The sequence below is a fragment of the Gracilinanus agilis genome, chromosome 4 (genome assembly GCF_016433145.1).
Source record: "Gracilinanus agilis isolate LMUSP501 chromosome 4, AgileGrace, whole genome shotgun sequence".
Classification (NCBI taxonomy): Eukaryota; Metazoa; Chordata; class Mammalia; order Didelphimorphia; family Didelphidae; genus Gracilinanus; species Gracilinanus agilis.
In genome coordinates, this window is record NC_058133.1 from 309,335,840 (window position 1) to 309,357,194 (window position 21,355).

Below are 21,355 nucleotides of genomic sequence, written 5' to 3' on the forward strand. Positions count from 1 at the left end.
TAATCACTGAAAATTATTACATCTAAATTTTCCTAGATATTTTTAATAATAGGCATAGGTTTTCATTAATTAATTATTGGCATACACAAACTATTTTGCATTTAACATTTTGGCCATGTGGTGTCATTGCTTTCCAGATTTTCCTTTCTAAAATAATTAAATCACATACCTCAGATGGACCTTATAAACAGCTATCTACTTCCTAACAGTGTTTTCTGTGTTATAAAATAAATAATTTTTCCTCCCACCATTTATTCTAGGGATTTAATGATACTGATTTAAATAATGAGCCTGACAGAACCCAAAATAAGAGAATAAACTGACATTATTCTTTAAGTTTTAATCTACAACAATATTGCAATCACCAAGCAGCTATTAAGCTCCTACTATTTCCCAAGTATTGTGCTAGGTGCTTGAAATAAAAGATAAAAATGAAATAATCACTACTCTCAAAGAGCTGTCTTCTTTGAGTCAAAGTATGTGATAGCGTACAGTGGAAAAAACACTGATTTTGGAGTCAGACCTTGGGTTGAAATCTCACATCTGCTATGACATGTGCAACCTTTGACAAGTCACTTATTCTTCTTGAGTCTTAGTTTCCTCAACTGCAAAATGAATACATTGGACTAAATGAGCCACTGTTTCTTCCAGCTCTAAATTTGCGATTCTATATTTTGGGGTGTCTTTTTGGTATCTTCTTGGTGAAGGACTAATTCCTAAAAATAGTTTAATTTCTGGTACTACTTAAATAGGTCATGTTTAATGCCATTAAAATTTGTCAGTAGGAAAGCATTATTGTATGTAGGCAGTTCTTTTCATTTTAAACCAGGTTTTTATACATTGGATAGCCCTGCTAAGGAAACATTCTGTTGTTAGTCTGTTTTTGTGTATGTTGTACTCAAAGAAATAACAGAGTACAAGATTTTCAAGTCTTCAGAATTTATTGACATAAAAACTACAATTCCCTTTTCCTTGTGTCCTTCACTTATCAAATCATAGCTCATTGTACTTGCATACTTCCCCTTATATAATATATATACTTACTATACTTCCCCTGTTTGTACTTTTGCTTTGATTAGTCCCACATGATATCTCACTTGATATCCTTTTAATGTAAGATAAAAGAGCCTTTACAAATAAGCTGCATTTTACTGTTATGATAAAAGTTCTCTAATGAAAACATTTCTCATTATTTATAGTATTTAACTGGATTTTTCTCACTTTGCATTTTGAGCATTAAGGTTTTGGTAAGTTCCCCATATAATTTTAAACAGAAATAATATCAGGATTATGTTTGAATATACTAAAGAACATAAATTCTCTTTAAATTAATATTACAGTTATTTGAAATTTACCTCCTTTAAGCACCAATTTTTTTAACATGAAGATGTGTGTTCTTTGATACTTGAAATTCCTCAGTGTAAGAATTTCATTTTATCCCCTGCATTCTTTTTAAAACTTTTTTTAATTAAAAAATTATTTTCTTTTTCAACCTTCCCTCCATTTGCTTAGTCAAGAAAAATTCACATACCAATCGTGTCCAAAAAATGTCTCTCGGGGCAGCTGGGTAGCTCAGTGGATTGAGAGCCAGGCCTAGAGACAGGAGGTCCTAGGTTCAAATCCGGCCTCAGACACTTCCCAGCTGTGTGACCCTGGGCAAGTCACTTGACCCCCATTGCCCACCCTTACCACTCTTCCACCTATAAGTCAATACACAGAAGTTAAGGGTTTAAAAATTTAAAAACAAAAACAAAAACAAAACAAAAAATGTCTCTCGATGTTTCCTAGATGAACATCTTTCTTTTAGGAAGTAGATACATGCTAATCATTGTATGTCTGTAATTGTGGTTGATTGTGCCTGATTCCTATTTTATTCTTGCTTCTTTTGAAGATATCAGCTACAATTTCTATGACATCTGCATGCTTTAAAAGCTATTTTTTCAGGGGCAACAGGGTAGCTCAGTAAATTGAGATGAAGGCCTAGAAACAGGAGGTCCTAGATTCAAATCTGGCCTCAGACACTTTCTAGCTGTGTCCCCCTGGGCAAGTCACTTAACCCTCATTGCCTAGCTCTTACTACTCTTCTGCTTTGGAACCAATACATAGTATTGATTCTAAGACAGAAGGTAAGGGCCTAAAAAAATAAATAAATAAAAGCTATTTTGTTCTTCCAAAAACTGTTTTTGAAAGTGTCAGTCTATATTACATTAGCTAAAAACTGCATTTTTAGGGGAAACTAGATGTCTCATTGGATAGAGTACTAAGGCTGGAGATGGGAGATCCTGGGCTATGTGACCCTGTACAAATCATTTAACCCCAGTTGCCCAGCCTTTATAGCCCTTCTGCCTTGTCCATACTTAGTATCAATTCTAAGGTGGAGGAAAAGGATTTTTTAAAAAACAAAAACAAAAAATTGCATTTTTAGCAATCTCATGGATCCTAAAGTTGTAAGACCAGAAGATAAGTTTTGACTCCAAAACCTTTAGGCTTGATTTTGACTCCTTTTTCCACAAGCCTTTTAAATCAAGTAAAGCAATATATATATTGTTCCTTGTCTCTAGTCTCTGAAAGAATAAATAAATGGTACTATTAGAATTAGTTCTCTAAGTTTCCCATTATCTAAAATTTTGTTATTGTCTAGTTTTCCTGACAACATCTGACATTAAATTATGCTTTCGGATTTGTGATAACAAATATACTGACATGCACAGATGTTAAAGATAGAGTTCCTAGATCAAAATCCCTAAAACCCAGAGTTCCATTGCTCTCTTGACACCCCTTCTTTTCTCTGTTTGTTCCCCTACATGTCAGCACACTTTTAAATCTTCTTTCACCTTAGGAATACTTAATTAGAGCATCTAGTTGCCTCCAGCTTTGTGCTCCTTGCTCTGTATCCTATAGACATGGAAGTGAGAGGCAACAAAAGCAATGACCCACAATATTGGATTTTCTGACCAGGAGCATGACAGGATTTCCAATGGGAAAATGAGATCAAGTCCAGGGTGGTAATATAGGGGAAAGGAATCAGTTAATCAGCAAGTATTTATTAAGCACCTGCTATGTGCCAGACATGCCCTTTCTTATCCAGTAGCCTCAGGCAAGATTATATCCCCAGTTCTTTTTGGAAGGAATCCAGATATCTCTGGGTGGTAGAAGGAAGAGCCAACTGTAGCCTTTCTGACTCAGTTCCTCTCTTCTGAATGGGATTCTCAGCCAAAGCTGTCTTCCTCTGCATTAGGCAGAGTATGGTTTCAAAAGCAAGGGGAAAGATTCCTGTTACATCTACCATTTTATCTTTATAACAGAGATGACATTTTAACTGTATAGATAAAAGGTTGAAAATATATATTTAAACAGAATGCTTATCAAATTTGAAGATAACAAAATATGACCAGGATAATTCCCTGGATGAATCTATATTCAAGAAAATTTTGAAAGACTAAACTATTTGAGCCAAATCTAAGGCCAGTTGGCCAAGGTTAATTGTAAAGCTTTATCCTTAGGTTTAAAAAAAAAATCATCTAATGTATAATATGAGGGAAGCAGGGGGAAACAAAGGCAGTTCATCTGAAAATAACTATAGTTAGTCAGCTGTAAACTCCATATGAATTAGTAATGGAATATGACAACCAAGAAAACTAGCATAATCTTAAGGTACTTGGCTAAGAGAAACAGTGTAGAATTACTATGAAGGTGATAGTCTTGTGACATATATTCTCTTCTGTGATAAACCCAAACCTGAATATTACATTTTAGAAAGGGCATTGATCAGTTGTATAATATCGGAAGACTCAGGATAATGATGAATTTCCTAAGAAAACAAGTTGAAGGAACCATAGGTGTTTATCTCATTGAAGTTTTAAGGAAAGGATATGATAGTGGGCTTCAAATACTTGAAGGATTGTCATATCTGTGAAACTTATGCTTTTGAGATTTAGAAAGCAAAGTGACATGTGGAACTTGCAAGAAGATAAATTTAGACTTTATATATAAGAAAGCATTTAGTGACATTTAGAGATAGTTAAAAATATAATAGATTCATTCAGGAGGTAGTGGGTTCTCCCTCGCGTAAGGAAGATCACCTCACAAAATGTTGCAGAAAATATTATCAATAGAGTATAAGTTCAACTAAATGATATCTGAGACCTGCTTTAACCTTGAAATTTGGCAAAATAGGTCTGCTAAGAGGTGTTAGTATAGAGTGAATATCAAAAGTATAAATGACTCTTAGATTCTTTCCTAGTTTTGTTTCTCATGAGGAAGAAAGATTAGATAGCCCTGGTACTGGGCATTTACAGGAGATTAGGAAAGAAAGTGAAGATGAGGGATATTCTCCACACTTAGTATACTTTACAGTAATATTGCTGTAATACTTGTCTTCATTCACAGAACAATAAAAGCTATGCACATGGCTGAGGTATTCTCTGTACTTTGTGGCAAAATATGCAAGTGTCCCTTAATTCTGTGACTATAACTTTAAGCATAGCCTTCTTTCAGAACCCTTCACATATGTTTGTTTTCTTATTCTTATATTATTTCAGTTTGATCAACAGGTGTCCACTGATACTGCTTCTTGTCATTTGAAATTAGTATAAATATCATTTGCTGTATTTTCATCATAGGCTATTTCATCATAGGCTAATTGTATTCTTAAGAGTTTCAACTGTCTCCTTACCCTAAAATTGTTCTGTAATTCTTGGGGTTTTTCAGGTACGCAGGTTTTCTGAAGCATTCTTCTGTTTTGAACATCCAAGGCAAGCAGCCCTTGCCTATCAAGAACTCCAGTAAGTAGAGTAGCACAAAGCAGAAAATACTTTGAGTGATATTAATGTTCTTTGCGTGAAACTTCTGTCTTACTAAATCAGTCCCATTTATCTCTAAATATACAAGAAAAGGAATTTCTGAAGAATCAAATTCCAAAATAATTCTGCCTCACTAGTCATCATTCTAATGTATAGAAATCTTCTATCCATGACCTGACCAACCATAACCTTCAGCTTCCCTTTGATTTGGTATTTTTATGGCCACATGATCCTACTAGTTAAAAAGGAACCTCTTATTTTCCCAACATCTGGATCCTCTCATTTACATCTTTATCTCCTGCAAATATATTGTCATTAGCCTACATTATCAAACTTGCATCTTGCTTTAGTTTAGTATCTAAAAAAAATTAATTTCATTTCTTCTGTTGACTGTGTAGTGGTACAGTATGGTAAAGCTATACTGGGCACTTTGTGCAAGATACCAGGCTAAGTGCTAGGGATCCAAGTATAAGCAAGCAATAGAATTTTATGAGGTACATGTGAATCATCATAGTTCAGAAATTTCCAGGAAGTGATCATGGAGGCCTCATTCCAGAAAAAAAGAAAGTGACAACTCATCTATTGGAGCCCAAAATTCCGGAGGCAGAATCCAAAGTTCCAGTGGAGGGTATTGAGGAATATAGTTGAACTTCAAGTCTCTAGTAAGTCAAATTGGAAGTTATTGGAATAACCATTTGAGAGTAAATAAAGGAAAAAATGTGAGAGAAGTTGTAGAGGTAGAACAAATAAGACTTCACAACTGACTGAATATATAGAGTGAGGAAGAGTAAAGAGCATGATTCTAAGGTTACAAACCCCAGAGACTGGAGGGCTAGTCAGAGATCAAACATGAAAAAATTTCAGAGGGGTGGGTTCAGAAGGAAAGATAAAAATTTTATTTTGGGTATCATGCATTTAAGAAGTTAAGGAGCATTCCATCCAAAATGATGAATAGGCAGTTGGTGATACTATATATCAGAGATGGGAAAATCTCCAACCTGGCCCACAAAACTCCAAGAGCACTAGATCTAGATTAAAATGTAATAGGGAAAGTTTTTTTTAACAAAGTAAATAGAAATACAACATATTAATTTGGGGTTTTTTTTTAGTTGATAAATGGCCTACAAGGATCCATTGCTATTTGAGTTTGATACTGCTACCATAGATAATTTTGTTTTCTCTTCAGAAACCTTTAAAAGACTAACTAAATGAAGTCTAAACACTTTAGTCTAGCATTCTGAGATCTCCAAAATTGGTCCAAACCTGCCCCTTAAGTTTCTACTCCCACTGCTTCCTTACATTAACCTTATACTCTGGGCAAATGTAATATATCTTGTACTTTCTTGCTTTTTCTCTTCCTTTTTACTATCATTTCCCTCTGTTTAAATAAAATAAATGCAATTGGGCATTGTTTTAACTTCTCAATACTAGCATCAAGCAATATAAATGTGCTGGTATGTTTTATCATACTATTATGTGTATTTCACGGTATATTAGATGGGTCTAATTCCTTAAAATACTAACATTTGGGAAATTTATATATTAATACTAATAATGCCAGCAAGGATTTATACAAAAAAGTAATGCAGAAAAATAAACACAAGATAATAATATTAATAGCTAGCATTTACATAGTACTTTTAGATTTGTACAGTGCTTTAAAAATATCTCATTTTATCTTCATAACCATGGAGCTAAGTATTATTATTAGTTTCCTACCCCTCTCCACATTTACAGATGAGGAAACAAGCAGACAGAAGTTAAGTGACTTGCCTCTCAGACCTTGTTTGAACATCGTGTTCTTGACTCCTAGGGTACAACACTATCTACCATTACATGTCACCCAACTACCTAGTAAAGCAGAATATAGTAAAGGAATTAAAACAAATATATTTTATACCAGTTTGTTGTATCTAGTTTCTACATCCTGGGATTGAGGTATTTATTTTGTACATGAAGTTTTTAGTAAACAAGCATAACCTTATAAGCTCTAAATTTCCTCCTTTTTGGTTTAATACACATACACATAAAGTGAATAACATTCTGCCTTAACTTAAGAGAAAAAGGGAATCCTCTTTCAAGTCCTGGCCTTTGTTCCCCATTTTCCAAGGTATTGTGCCTTTAGGTCTAGCTACTTTCATTGGTTAATTCTTGGGTCCATGGAAAGTCTAGGGGCTAGAATTGAATTTTAGGGGTTTATATTATAGTACTGACTAATGGTTTATATTTTTCAGTGCTCAGAGTCATCTACAGATGTGCACAGCTATAAAAAATACTTCCTTCTGCAGCTCTCTTCCACCCCTTCCTATTGAATGTAGTGAACTTGATGGAGATCTCAATTCATTACCTATAATCTTTGAAGATAGGTATTTAGATTCTGTTATTGAAGGTAAGTATAATCAAATTAAAATATGTGTGCAAGCCAGGAATACTTAATACTTTGTTAAAAAAATTATTCATTTTAAAGCATTTTTCCCTTTGGTTGTATTTATTTTGAGGATATTTGAAAGTTATATGCAGAAAAAAAAACATTCTTAATCATTTGAGTTCTCTTGTTTTAAACCTGAATCTTTTTTTCTTTGGATAAAAGACTTAGATGCACCCTGGATGGGAATTCAGAATCTTCAGAGATCAGAGTCCAATAGAATGGATAAATATGAGACTGAAGAAAGCCCTGTAACTGGACTTTCTAGCCCAGAGTTGAAAATCAGACCTGCTGGTGCCTCCAGTATTTTGTATACAGAAGGTGAAAAGCATCTCATAAAGTATCTAAAAGGAAAAAATGAAGATAAATCCAAGGTTAAGGTTACTAAACTGATGAGAACTGTGAGAACTGAAAACACCAAAAAAGTAATAAGACAAAACTCTAAGGACTCTGTGGTTTTGGTAGGCTACAAATGTTTGAAAAGTACAGCATCAGAGGACCTCTTTAAATGCTCTGAAGGCAAGCCTTCATATAGTCAAAAGGAAGGTCCGGATCCCACAATCAGGGGACTTAATTATGAGACAAAGACCTACACCAGACAGACAAGTCAAAAAGAAGTTGGCTTTTTGCCAGCAAACACAGAGAGAACTGAACAAAAGCCTACAAAAATTGAAAATATACAGCCAAACCAGTTTTCCCTTTTGAACTCTGGCAGCCTAAATCTTTGTGCAAATTTGTCCATTGCAGGTAAACTTGATATCTCCCAGGACGATAATGAAATTGCACAAGTGGATCACATTCTGTCATCTGGAGGGCTATCAGACACTTGCCATGATCATCAAACAACTGAATCAACAGGAGTTAGGACAATTGAAGTAAAACCAAGTAGTAAAGATCCTTTCAGAGGAGAGAAAGTAACTGTCACAGTAGGACTACGGACAGAATTTCAGCAAGATGAAATATTTTTTGATAATGCTCAGTTACCTAACTTTCAGTCTGTAGAAGCTAGTAATAAAATTAAATCTATAGAAGAAGGATTAGTTTCTGAAAAAGAAATTGTACAAGAAACTAAGTGCCGATGTGGTGGAGATTCTTTAAGTAAATTAAAAGGTAACCCATCTGGTCTTTCTGCAAGAGAATATCATGTTGCAGTAAGTACAGATACAATTAAGTTACCGGATGTTAATGTCACATATGCCTCTTCTAGATTTTCAGATTCAGGTGTTGAAAGTGAACCAAGTTCTTTTGCAACACATCCAAACCCTGATGTAATATTTGAAACCCTTCAAGAAAAAGGTGCTAATAATGAAAGAATATATCCTCAGCTTTTGCTAAAACCAGATTCTAACATGAAATTTTCATTAGAAAGCCATTGTACAGAGAGTACAAGTGCTTTAAGTGAAATACAATCATCTTTGACATCCATAAATTCTTTACCTTCAGATGATGATGAACTGTCACCTGATGAAAATTCTAAGAAATCTATTGTACCTGAGTGCCATCTAAGTGATAGTAAAACTGTGTTAAATTTAGGAATGATCAATTTGCCAAAACATGATGATAAAAAGTCAAGTATTATTTTGCAGCAGCAGCAGAGTGTTGTATTTTCAGGACTTTCAGACAGTGAGCCTATAGCCATAAATTCCTTACATTCAGATATCAAAGATCCAGTGCAAGTGGTTACTTCTCTTGACGATACCTCTAGTAGCCACAGCTCACAAGCAAGCATTAATGTGGTGGATAAGAACTCTCAAATTCCTCATGAACCTTTTAGCTCTACAGAGGAAGTGACTACACTAAATTCAGGACTTACCTATTTGGGAGCCACTTATCTTGTTTCAGGTTCAATTTCTAGTAATGAAGAGTTTAGTGAAGATAGACCTTATGAAGAAAAATTAGACCTCAAACAAATGGTTGCAAATTTACCAATAGTTAAAAAAGAAACACACACAGGCACAAATGACCTTTCATCAGCCAGCAGTACTGATATTGTAAAACAAGGGCTTGTGGAGAATTATTTTGGTTCTCAGAGTAGCACGGATACTTCTGACACATGTGCTATTGACCACAGCAATCCAGTTAGCCCTCAGAAAGAGATTTCTGAAAAAGACATGATTAATCCTCAACATGAGGAAGAGGAGGAAGAGCAGGATCAAGAAATGGTTCAAAATGGGTATTATGAGGAAGCAGATAATTCTGTTTTGGATGGAGCAATAAGTGCTCACTTTGAGAACAATCATGGTCTAGCAGAAGAGAAATTTCTCCAAGCCGAAAGAATAAACAGTGGATATCTGAGGGATGGTATAAATATGCCTACTGTGTGTACTCCTGGTTGTCTATCTTTCCCATCTGCACCAAGAGAGTCTCCTTGTAGTGTTAAGTGTTCTTCTAAAAGCAAATTTGATGCAATCACAAAACAACCACGCAGCACTTCATACAGCACTACTTCATCGATTTCCTGGTATGAAAATTCACCCAAACCTCAAATACAAGCGTAAGTAATAGACCAATAGTTATATTTCTTTAAATTAATAAAATATTTCTATGGAGCTACATAAATGTGAACTTTTCAAGGAATGAGATTAGAGGTCATAGAGTCATTGTGCATTTAATAAGTGCTTGCTGAATTAAATTTGTTAATAAGTGTGTGAACTATTGACAGACCTCATGCCTTAGCTAACTACTTCTAATTAGACTTATGAAGGCATCTTATTTCTATCTTAGAATATTAACAAAAGGTTTCTCATATATATTACTTCCAGAAGTGGCCAGCAGACCAAAAATACAATTTTGAAAATTGTGTATTTTAGAGAACAAGAATAAATTTGCAGTATACATAAAAGTGTTATAGTTGAAATCCTGGGAAGTAGAAAATATGTTATCGAATGTATTAGAAATACCACAGATTGTGCTGGAGGAATAAAGACCTATTTTGTACTCTAGTTTGTGTCATACAAAAGTAACTTAAAAGCATTTCCTCATATAGCCACCTGGAAAAGGGAGAGGTGACTATTGCATGTGTCTTAAAGACAGCGGTTGCTCCCACAGTTATTGATTGCTCTCTTGATAATAGGCAAGCCATTCTACCTAAGGATAAATGTTCCAGGGATAATTTTATGGCTGACATTCTGAGTTGGAATTATATTTTCATTATACAGAACTAGCAGCCTTTTCTACCCACTCTGCCCTAGAAATAAACCAAATATTCTAAATAAAGTTCAGGACTAAAGAAATTGTCCACCATTGTAGCAACAAGAAAATGACCAGGAAGTTCCAAGGCTACAAAATATATAGAACCACATAAGTTTATAATTGTATGAATACTAGTTCTCTTAAGTTATAAAGTTGATGGAGAAGAGCTGAGAAGGATCAGAGAGACAAGTAGAATCCAACCCAACACTTAAAGATAAAATTTGAAAGATCAGGACAATCAGGCCAGCACTATCTTCCAAGATGAGCTGATTTTTTTTCTACTTAAGCTTTTATTTCACCACACAAACACCTTGAAGAATAATAATAACTAACATTTTCATTGCACTTCTAATGTTTGCAAAGCTCTTTGCAAATCTTATCTCATTTTATCTCAACAGCTTTGAGAGGTAAGTGCTATTGTTAATGCCTTTTTACAGATGAGGAAAGTGAAACAGACAAGTGGCAAGTGACTTGCCCAGCATCACACAACCTAGCATCTAAAGTAGGATTTGAACTTCCATATTCCAAGTCCTGAACTCTATCCTTTGAATAGGCTAGTTGCCTCTAAAATAAAGATATTATTGCCCCACAAATAAATAATTGTACATTTTGTTGTTTTGATCATCAGGAATGGATTAAGTTTTCCTTACATTCACTACCAAAATTTTTGCTCTTATCAAGATTATTGGACCCCTGCCTTCCTTTATGTTGATGTCACATAATAGAGATATCACATAATCACAGTAGATGCAAGTTTGTGAAAAATTGTCACACTTCTTCAATACTTAAATTATTAAGGAGGCATTAGTGCAAAAGAGAGCTATATAATCATGCCTTCTCATACCTTCTGAGTTCCAAAACTCATTTCTTTTGGATTGAAAATAGCCATAGCCCTCCGTAAGATCCATCACTCTCCTAGATCATTCAGCAGTCATCTGCAAAATGTGGGCTCTCCTTTTATATTCTCAGGACAGATGGACAAGCAATAAGTAATGCTACTTTGTCATTCAAAGTTATGGTTTCTAATCTGTTGATCAAGGATAAATATTAAATATATGGTAAGATTTAGTGTTTACAACCCCTAAAAGATTAGTTTATTACACCTTCAACTGGGTATCACTCCCAAATGCTCATTTTGCCACACAAATCTCACTTCATAATCTTTGCTCCTACCATTCATTATTATATGGACAATAGATACAGCCCAAGCTATTAAATGTTGTAGCTATAAGATTTGAAGAGCAGATGTATATAACAAATAACCTTTCAGGGTTATCATACAACAATTGTCTCTCCAAAGCTTTTTTTCTAAAATTTTAATTAGATATTTAGGAGAATATGATCTCATTTGTAGTAGTATCCTTAAATGTTTTCCCATTTGAAAGAGTTCACTTTATTTGATTGAATTAGAATCTTCCGGGCAGCTGGGTAGCTCAGTGGATTGAGAGCCAGGCCTAGAGACGGGAGGTCCTAGGTTCAAATCCGGCCTCAGACACTTCCCAGCTGTGTGACCCTGGGCAAGTCACTTGACCCCCATTGCCTACCCTTACCACTCTTCCACCTATCAGTCAATACACAGAAGTTAAGGGTTTAAAATACAAAAAAAAAAATGAATTAGAATCTTCCAAAAAGAAAAGGAAATATTATCAGCAAAATATTCAGATGCGATGATATTGTATTATCAAATTATTTTTCAAAAAGTCTTTTAGATTTACTTTGTAATTCCATAAACCCAGTATGTTTTCTTCCTGTTATTATAAATATAATACACTATTATTAGCATTAATTTATATGTTTTGCTTCAGTTTCCTTCAGGCAAAGGAAGAATTAAAACAACTTAACCTACCTGGATTTATGTACAGTGATGTTCTCCATCTGGCTTCCTCGATACCTTATTTCAGCATAGAAGAGGATGATGGTTCAGAAGATGGAATACATCTCATTGTTTGTGTCCATGGCTTAGATGGTGTGTGCAACCATAGCATTTGATACATTAGTAATGTCTCAGTAATAATGGTAGTTTTCTTAAATTATTTGCTCACTTATCTGGAGAAAAGGATTCTCAAATTATTTAAACAAATAGAATACTGGTACCTTTATGTCATGTATTCAATCTAATAGAAACATGTTTACCATTTTCTATAAATAGTAATGCCACAATGATTGGGCATCTTTGGAAAGGGACTTTTAAAAGACAATCTGTTGTGTTTCAGGCTGTTAGCATGATGCATAAAGTACTAGACCTGGAGCTAGGAAAAAGACCTGAGTTTAAGCCTGCCTTAGCAAATACTTGGTGAATGACCCTGGGCTGGTCGTGTAAACTTAAATTTTCCTGATCTTAAAGTGGAGATAATAATAATGATAGTACCTACCTCAAAGGGTTGTTGTTAAATCAAATGTGATAGCATATAAAGTGCTTTGTAAATCTTAAGTTATATATATACATATATGTGTGTGTGTATAAGCTTTCATTATTATCTAGTTAATTTTCCAGATGACTTATGCTTATCACTCTGGTTATCAAAACTTTATTTTAGTCATTTTGAGTTAGCATCTTCCTTAGTTCTTAATAGAGGACTTATGTCTATTTTTTATGACTCAATCAGCATTATTAACATATGATCTTTATACTGAACTATATTAGAAAATTGATTTCCACTTCCATTTTTTGAAGTTTTTTTTTCGCCTCTCTTCACCTTCTATCAGCTTTTACTTGTAATTGCATTAGTCTGTCTCTAATGACCCAATCATATTCAAATGTGCCTTTTTTAATTTGTTATAATAGAGAAAACTAGATAACCAGAATGATTAAAAATTATAGGTTGGGGGGGCAGGTGAGTGGCTCAATGTATTGAGATGCAGGTTTAGAGATGGGAGGTCCTAGGTTCAGATATGGCCTCAGACACTTCCTACCTGTGTGACTCTGTACAAGTCACTTAACTACTATTACCTAACCCTTCCTGCTCTTTTGCCTTGGAACCAATATTGATTCTAAGGTGGAAGGTAAGAGTTTAAAAATAAAAGATAGGTAGAATAATTATTTGATCAACATTGGTTGTAGAGGGTAAAGAATAAAACAATTCAGTGGAGAGCAGGGGAACTAAGTACAAATATCATACATGTCAGACATGATTACTATATCCACTGATTTCATTTTGCTGTGAGATTCAGTGGCAAGGAAGAGGGACCTATATTTTTAAATGTGACTTTAAAAGACATCAGTAAAGGGGCAGCTGGGTAGCTCAGTGGATTGAGAGCCAGGCCTAGAGATGGGAGGTCCTAGGTTCAAATCCGGGCTCAGACACTTCCCAGCTGTGTGACCCTGGGCAAGTCACTTGACCCCCATTGCCTACCCTTACCACTCTTCCACCTATCAGTCAATACACAGAAGTTAAGGGTTTAAAAAAAAAAAAGACATCAGTAAAACAAAAGATATCAATAAAACTTAATTTAAAAAAAAAGAATTTTAAGAAGCCATCCAGGCTTTAAGTAAAAGCATAATGACTAGCACTTTGTGATACATTTAGAGACCTTTTAAAATAATACATTTTTTATTGTTGCTACTTAGTAACTGTTGAAACAAATTGAATTTTCAGGGTCTGTACATTAGAGATTACTAAAAATCTGATTTCAAGCTAAGTCGAATGTTACTATATTACAAAGTAGTCGGGTTTTTTTTTTAACATTTAACTAATTCAAAAACTTGTTCATTAAAGGTGTGTGACTCAGTTTCTATGATAAATACATGCTTTTTCTTCAGCTGATAATTTGTAATCAAATACTTGAACCAAGCTAAAGGAATTCTGTTTAAAGAAACTGTGTAAGGCATCAATAGGACTTGAAAATACTAATAAAAGAAACTTGTGGTGTATCCTTTTACAATGTGAAATTTTGTAGTATGAACAATTCCCTAATTGATCTCTTTTATGGGTTCACTTCATTATGTTTCTTAAAATGGGAAACACTTTTACATTTTAAATTGCATACTATGTGGCTGATCTCTTAAGAAGTAAGGAACATTCAATCTAGACCTAGTTATTTTATGTCCCTCTACTTATAAATCTCCCACTACTCCCTCCCAAAAAAGCCAACAACACAATTTGGTATTAAAACTTTTTAACTCCTAAAACTGAAATGAATTTTGTCACTAAAGTTTTTATTTACTTGCTATATGTATTAAGTAATCCTATTTTCAGGAACCTATTTTCTGCAGATATTTTCCTAAGGACCTTTTTAAAACTGGAGAAAATAGATATTCATAATTTTTATTGATTGAACTTATGGGTACTATTTCAACTTTTTTAAAAAATTAATTTGTTTGTTGGTTATATTAAAATTCCCAGGTATCTCACTCCCTTCCTCTCTCCCTGCAGCATAGGAAGCATCATGAAACCAAAAAAAGATATATATATAAATTATGTCTTTTGTGTGTCTACTTATCAGTTCTTTCTCTGGAGATAGACATTCAATAGTTATTTCTCAAATATTAATTCTGTAGCTGTACATAACGTTCTCTTGTTTCATTCTTTGTTATTTCATGTAGGCCTTTCCAACTTTATTTAAAAATTAACCATATCATTTCTTATGGTGCAATAGTATTCCATCACAACCATCTACCACAAAACTAGTTCAGCCATTCCCCAATTGATGGATTTTTCCTCGATTTTCAGTTCTTTGCCATTACAAAGAAAGCTGCTATAAATATTTTGAAACATGTAGATTCTTACCCCCTCCACCCCAATTTCCTTGGGAAACAGACTCAACAGTTGTAATGCTAGATCTAAAGGTATACACAGTAACTATGGGTGTAATTCCAAATTGCTCTCCAAAATGGTTGGATCAGTTAACAGTTCTACCAACAGTGTACTTAGTGTTACTTCAAAATCCCTTCCAGTATTTGTCATTTTGTCTTTTTATCATTTTAGCTTATCTAATAGATGTGAGATGATATCTCAGAATTGTTTTGATTTGCATTTCTTTAATAATGACTGAGAGCATTTTTCAAATCCCTATATAAGATTTGATTTCTTCATCAAAAAACTATCTGTTCTTATCTTTTGACCATTTATCAATTAGGGAATGGCTCTTATTCTTATAAGTTTGACAAAATTCTCTATGTAGTTTAGATATGAGACTTCTTACCAAGAAACTTTCTTTAAAAAATTTTTCCCAATTTTCTGCTTTCCTTCTGTTAGACGAATTAATTTTATTTTTATTATTTCAGCTCTTATCTGGGCTGTTACAGTCAGTTGGAAAGATAGTCATAGGTTTGGTCCTTAAGATTTCTTGGACCAGCAGTTCATGTAGACAATGTTAGAAATTTAAGAAATTTCATGACTATGCCCAGAGTCCTAACAGACTGCCTGCCCTTTAATCCAACCATACCACTACTGGGTTTATACCCCAAAGTGATCATAAGGAAAAAGACTTGTACAAAAATATTTATAGCCGCTCTTTTTGTGGTGGCAAAAGCTGGAAAACGAGGGTATGCCCTTCAATTGGGGAATGGCTGAACAAATTGTGGTATCTGTTGGTGATGGAATACTATTGTGCTCAAAGGAATAATGAACTGGAGAAATTCCATGTGAACAGGAAAGACCTTCAGTAATTGATGCAAAGTGAAAGGAGCAAAGCCAGAAGAACATTGTACACAGAGACTGATACACTGTGGTACAATTGAATGTAATGGACTTCTCTACTAGCAACAATGCAATGATCCAGGACAACTATGAGGCACCTATGAGAAAGAACACTATCCACATTCAGAGGAAGAACTGTGGAAGTAGAAACACAGAAGAAAAACAACTGCCTGATCACATGGGTAGATGGGGATATAATTAGGGATATTGACTCAAAATGAGCACTCTAGCACAAATATCAATAATATGGAAATTAGTGTGTTGGCTATGGGAGGATGGGAAGGATAGAATATGAATCCTATAACCATGGAAAAATGCTCTAAGTTAATTAAATGAAAATTTTAAGGTTTTAAGAAAATAAATTTCATGGTGCTTCTAATGGCTACAAAACCAAAAAGTTTAATTAAATAATCTTTAGTGTTGACTCTAGGTAGAACAGTTCTCATACTGTGTAGTACATATTTTTAAATTTCTTAAATTTATTTATTTAATTAAATTAGAATATATTTACATGATTCATGTTTTTTGCGCCCCTCTTTTTTTCCTGCCTCCTGGAACCAACGAGCAATTTCACTGGGTTTTACATGTATCATTGTTCAAAACCCATTTCCATATTATTAATATTTGCAATAGAGTGATCATTTAAAGTCAACATCCCCAATTATATACCTAATGAACCATGTGATCAATCATATGTTTTTCTTCTGGGTTTCTACTCACTTCTTTCTTTAGATGTAAATAGCATTCTTTCTCATAAATCCCTTGGAATTGTCCTGAATCATTGCATTGCTACTACTAGAAAAGTCTGTTACATTTGATTGTGCCATAATGATCAGTTTCTGTGTACAATGTTCTGGTTCTGCTCCTTTCACTCTGCATCAGTTCCTGGAGGTCTTTCCAGTTCACATAATTCCTTTCAGCACAATAGTATTCCATCACCATCAGCTACCACAATTTGTTCAGCCATTCCCCAATAGATGGTTACCCCCTCATTTTTCCAGTTTTTTTGCCACTACAAAGAGCATGGCTATAAATATTTTTGTATGCTACATATTTTAACAGATGATTGTTTCTACCCAATATAGAATCTTTTGATCTTTATTTTTTATTTCTTTTGGAAAGAATAATTATAGCTTATATTACATAATACTTTAAGGTTGATAAAGTACTTTACATGTACTTCTTATTTGATCCTCACAACAACCCATGATAATAGGTACAGTTGTTATCCTCATTTTACACTTAGAGAAACTGAGGCTGTGAAGTTAAAGGACTTCCCCAATGTCACATGTTTGAGACAGAATTCATACTCGGATCTTCCTGTCTCAAAGTGTAAGGTCCTTTTCATCTATGCCTCACTACTTCCCAATCATCACTACTTCATCTCAAGGGTAGCATAGCTAAGACTAGCTCCAATATGTATTATGAAGTTGTTAATGATCTATAGTAGTTAAAGGTCATTCCCAGCATAACCAGTGATAGCTGCAAAGCATAATTTTGATGTATGTCAGCCCTAACAAAGACAGCAGGAATAGCTAAAGAGAAATATACTATTAAGTTGAGAATGTTATCATTATGTTATAGCTCAAATCTTCTAGCTTGCTTAGTATTGATAGACATTATCTAGACTCTGGCTATTGATTTTGAAGCATTAAAAGTTAAGGAAATTTCAAAAAACTGTGCTCACTAACATCAATACAGGCCATTAAATTGCACACAAATTAGAAAAATACAGGGATACTGTACTTTATACTTGTACTATTTCTTTAAATATGAATTTTTCTGTTTCTAGGTAACAGTGCAGACCTTAGGTTAGTTAAAACATATATTGAACTTGGACTGCCTGGAGGACGAATAGATTTTCTTATGTCTGAGAGAAATCAGGTATGATGTGACCATTTCTTAGGAAATCATATTAAAAGTGTTTCTTTTATAACCTCATTCCTAGATATTTGAAAACTTTTTCCTAAATTTCATAAAATAATATGAACCAAATTTTCTTTTTAACTTGCTAGTTCATTAATCTCTTTACACATCAAAAAATCTAGCCATTGGTTACATCTAATTACTAAGCAGATTCTGCTTAATTTTCCTGATTTTAGATGTTTAGATGGAACCCATTAGTTAAACTTGCAACTATAACTTCTTATGCTAACCATTTTTCAATTTACTTCAAGTGGGCAACCCCTTCCTCACCAAAAAAAAAAAAAAAAAAAAAATTCGCTTTTTTTCCCCCTGGAAATAGAATGAGTGTGTTTAAAAGATGCTCAAAACAAAACAAACAAACAGAAAAAACAGATTTCAAATCCTAGCTTTGCTGCTTATTATCTTTGTGATGTTAGAGAAGTCTTAACTTTTTGGTCTTCAGTTTCTTCAGTTATAAAATGAAAGGTTGAACAAGATAATCTCTGAAGGCACTTTCAGCCCTCAGTCTTATGATTGCATGGTATGTTTTGACCAAAAGTCAGTCTTCTTACCAATTTGACCACAATATAAATTCATTAGTGTTATCTTCCCCAAAAAAAGTGAACCATAGAGAGACCAGATTTTAACGTGTATTTTAAAGTGAAGTAGAAGTTGCTATATACATTTTAAATTATTTAAAGTTGCAATATAACTAATTTATGCATTTTGCTTTTCTTTAGAATGATACCTTTGCAGATTTTGATAGCATGACTGATCGCCTTCTTGATGAGATAATACAGTATATTCAGATTTATAGTTTAACAGTTTCAAAAATCAGGTAACTAATATTGTGCCTACTTGTTTAATATTGTACAAATTACATAAAGATGAATTGGTTTCATAGTATTTTTGTGCTTAACTATATAACATAAAAGAAACTCTCTTTAAAAATAGAAACAAAACCGTTTGAGAGTATGCCATAAAAGCAGTTCAGTAACAAGTACATTCAAATAAAATGGGAGAAAGAGTAGAGCATCCAGTTTCCATGACTACCACTTGCCACAGTGGGTTTAATTCTTCAGTGTGTAAGCAAGAAGATAAATCTTCCTACCTCAGAAAAGACATGAATAAAGGACACACTAATTGTTTCTACCCCAGCTAGTTTGAATTCAGTTCAGCTCAGTAAGCTCACTGTGTGAAAGACACTGTGCTAGAGATACAAAGATCAAAACTCTTACCCTTTAGGAGCTTAAATTATACCTTAGTGCTGGGGGGTGGGAGGGAGTGTGCAGGATGGCAGCTATATATACACAACCAACCATATTATATGATTATATACTTCCTATATGGCAGGTACTGTGTTCTGTGCATTGTGGTATAAAGTTTTGTTTTTTAAATATCTCCTGCCTACCCTAAAGATCTCACATAGGGGGAGATAACTACCCAAAAGGAAAGACATTCACAGCTGAGGAAGCAGGGAAAGGCCTTCTCCAAATGGTGATATAAATAAATACAAAATATATACAAAATTATTTGTGGTAGCGCACTAATAAGTGGAATGATTAAAGAAAGACCTTATTCATTTAGGAGGTGGGCTTCAACCAAGACCTGAAGAGATCTAAGAATTTTAGGTATAAAAGAGAGAGAGAATATACTAGACTTAACGTGATGGGGGAAGAGTATGCGAAGGAACAGAGACATGCAATATCACATATCAAGGAATAATAAGTAAACCAGTTTGGCTAGAATATAGAAGAGAGAATGATGTGAATGAAATAAGATTGAAAAGACAGATCAGAGCCAGATTCTAAAGGCTTTAAATATCGGAGGTATTTATGTTTTACACTGAATGTAACAAGGATCTACTGAAAATTCTTGATTATAAAAATGGAAGAGTGAAATGAACAGGCCTGTGTGTCAAGATCTTCAGTTTGGTAGCTCTGTGAAACATGGATTGGAGAGAGATGCAAGAAGAGGGACCAAGTAGGAAAATATTGTAGTATCTGAGGCAAGAGCTAATTTAAGGGTAAACTAAGATGGTGCCCCTCTGAATGGAGAGAAAGAGACAGATACAGGATATGCTGTCAATGTAGGAAAAGCAAGACTTGACAATTGATAGGACAGGATGAGTAACGCTATCCGTCCAAGAAGAAGAGCCAGCTCTGCTTTATGTATCCTGGTGCTTTTTATCAGCATTTATATATTATTAACATGGAATAAAGAGCAAGGAAGACTGCAGAAGAACATGTTTCCAAATTCTCCTGAAAAAAACCTTTGCCAAGTGTAGCTCCCTTATTTTACTTGAAGTCTCATAAATTCACAAAAGAGATATTAATTGAATACAAAAAGACACTTTCTAAGTAAAATAAGACTGGTACTTTAGTTTCGTTAGTATCCATAACATATCTACTCTCAAACCATGTTAAGGATTCACCAGTCAATTTTATTTGCTCACATACTCGAACCTGGTTCTCAGAGTCATAGCTATCCCTTTTCCCGAAGTATTGGTGTTTTTTTAGAGGTAATTGTATCTGGAACCTGCTTCCTGGCCCTGCTGCCTTTATGCTACTCCAGAAGTATATAGCTTCTGTTGAAAGACTATGAATTACAGAGCTTTAAGCAAGTAAACTCTTGTCCACAAAAAGTTAGGAATCACCTGGCTTAGGTCGATTGCTAGCTATCCTATAGCTTCTTTAAATTCTTTATGTTTTGCTAGTTAATATGTTAACAAGAGTTCAAAGAAAAGCAAAATTTCTATGACAATAACTTCTAGTAAAGGAGCCTCTGACGTGGGACATTGTCACTGTAGCATCTTTCAAATGCTAAGTAATGCCTTTAATAGAGAATGCATCATCAGAAGCATGTGACAGATTTCCCTGCATAAATATTTTATGCATCCATACTTTTGTCCTTGAGAAATTTAGATTCTTTTAAGAAAGGGGATTTCCTTTTTTCAGTCATGTTTCTTTTAAATTATACTTCTCATATACTACTTTAAAACTAATGCTTATGGGACAGCTGGGTAGCTCAGTGGATTGAGAGTCAGGCCTAGAGACGGGAGGTCCTAGGTTCAAATTTGGCTTCAGACACTTCCCAGCTGTGTGACCCTGGGCAAGTCACTTGACTCCCATTGCCCACCCTTACCACTCTTCCACCTATGAGCCAATACAAAGAAGTTAAGGGTTTAAAAAAAAAAAAAAAGGAAAAACTAATGCTTATATGTTCATATTAGTTTTCTTATTCCTACCCCATTGTGCTCCCCGAAATTCTATATAGTAACCAATAAAATTATTTGAAAAAAGCAATATTTTCATATTTACTTGGTATTTGGCAAAATTTACATGTAACCCTTTTTGTTACATTGCACTGCCTGTTCTAAATATTAAAATAAT

The 21,355-nt window shown here is 34.1% G+C and overlaps 1 protein-coding gene across 5 annotated transcripts in view; it reads left to right on the forward strand.

The window, feature by feature from the left end:
* Positions 1-21,355, forward strand: part of FAM135A (family with sequence similarity 135 member A) — a 100,904-nt gene that overhangs the window by 45,657 nt on the left and 33,892 nt on the right. For 3 of the 5 annotated variants that reach the window (XM_044676023.1, XM_044676024.1, XM_044676025.1), the window contains 6 exons: positions 4,711-4,784; positions 7,037-7,191; positions 7,975-9,721; positions 12,225-12,385; positions 17,851-17,942; positions 18,704-18,801. In XM_044676023.1, coding sequence (XP_044531958.1) covers positions 4,711-4,784; positions 7,037-7,191; positions 7,975-9,721; positions 12,225-12,385; positions 17,851-17,942; positions 18,704-18,801 — 2,327 coding nt within the window. Of the gene's footprint in view, positions 1-4,710; positions 4,785-7,036; positions 7,192-7,392; positions 9,722-12,224; positions 12,386-17,850; positions 17,943-18,703; positions 18,802-21,355 lie in introns of all 5 variants that reach the window. The other 2 variants (XM_044676021.1, XM_044676022.1) reach the window with 1 other exon arrangement.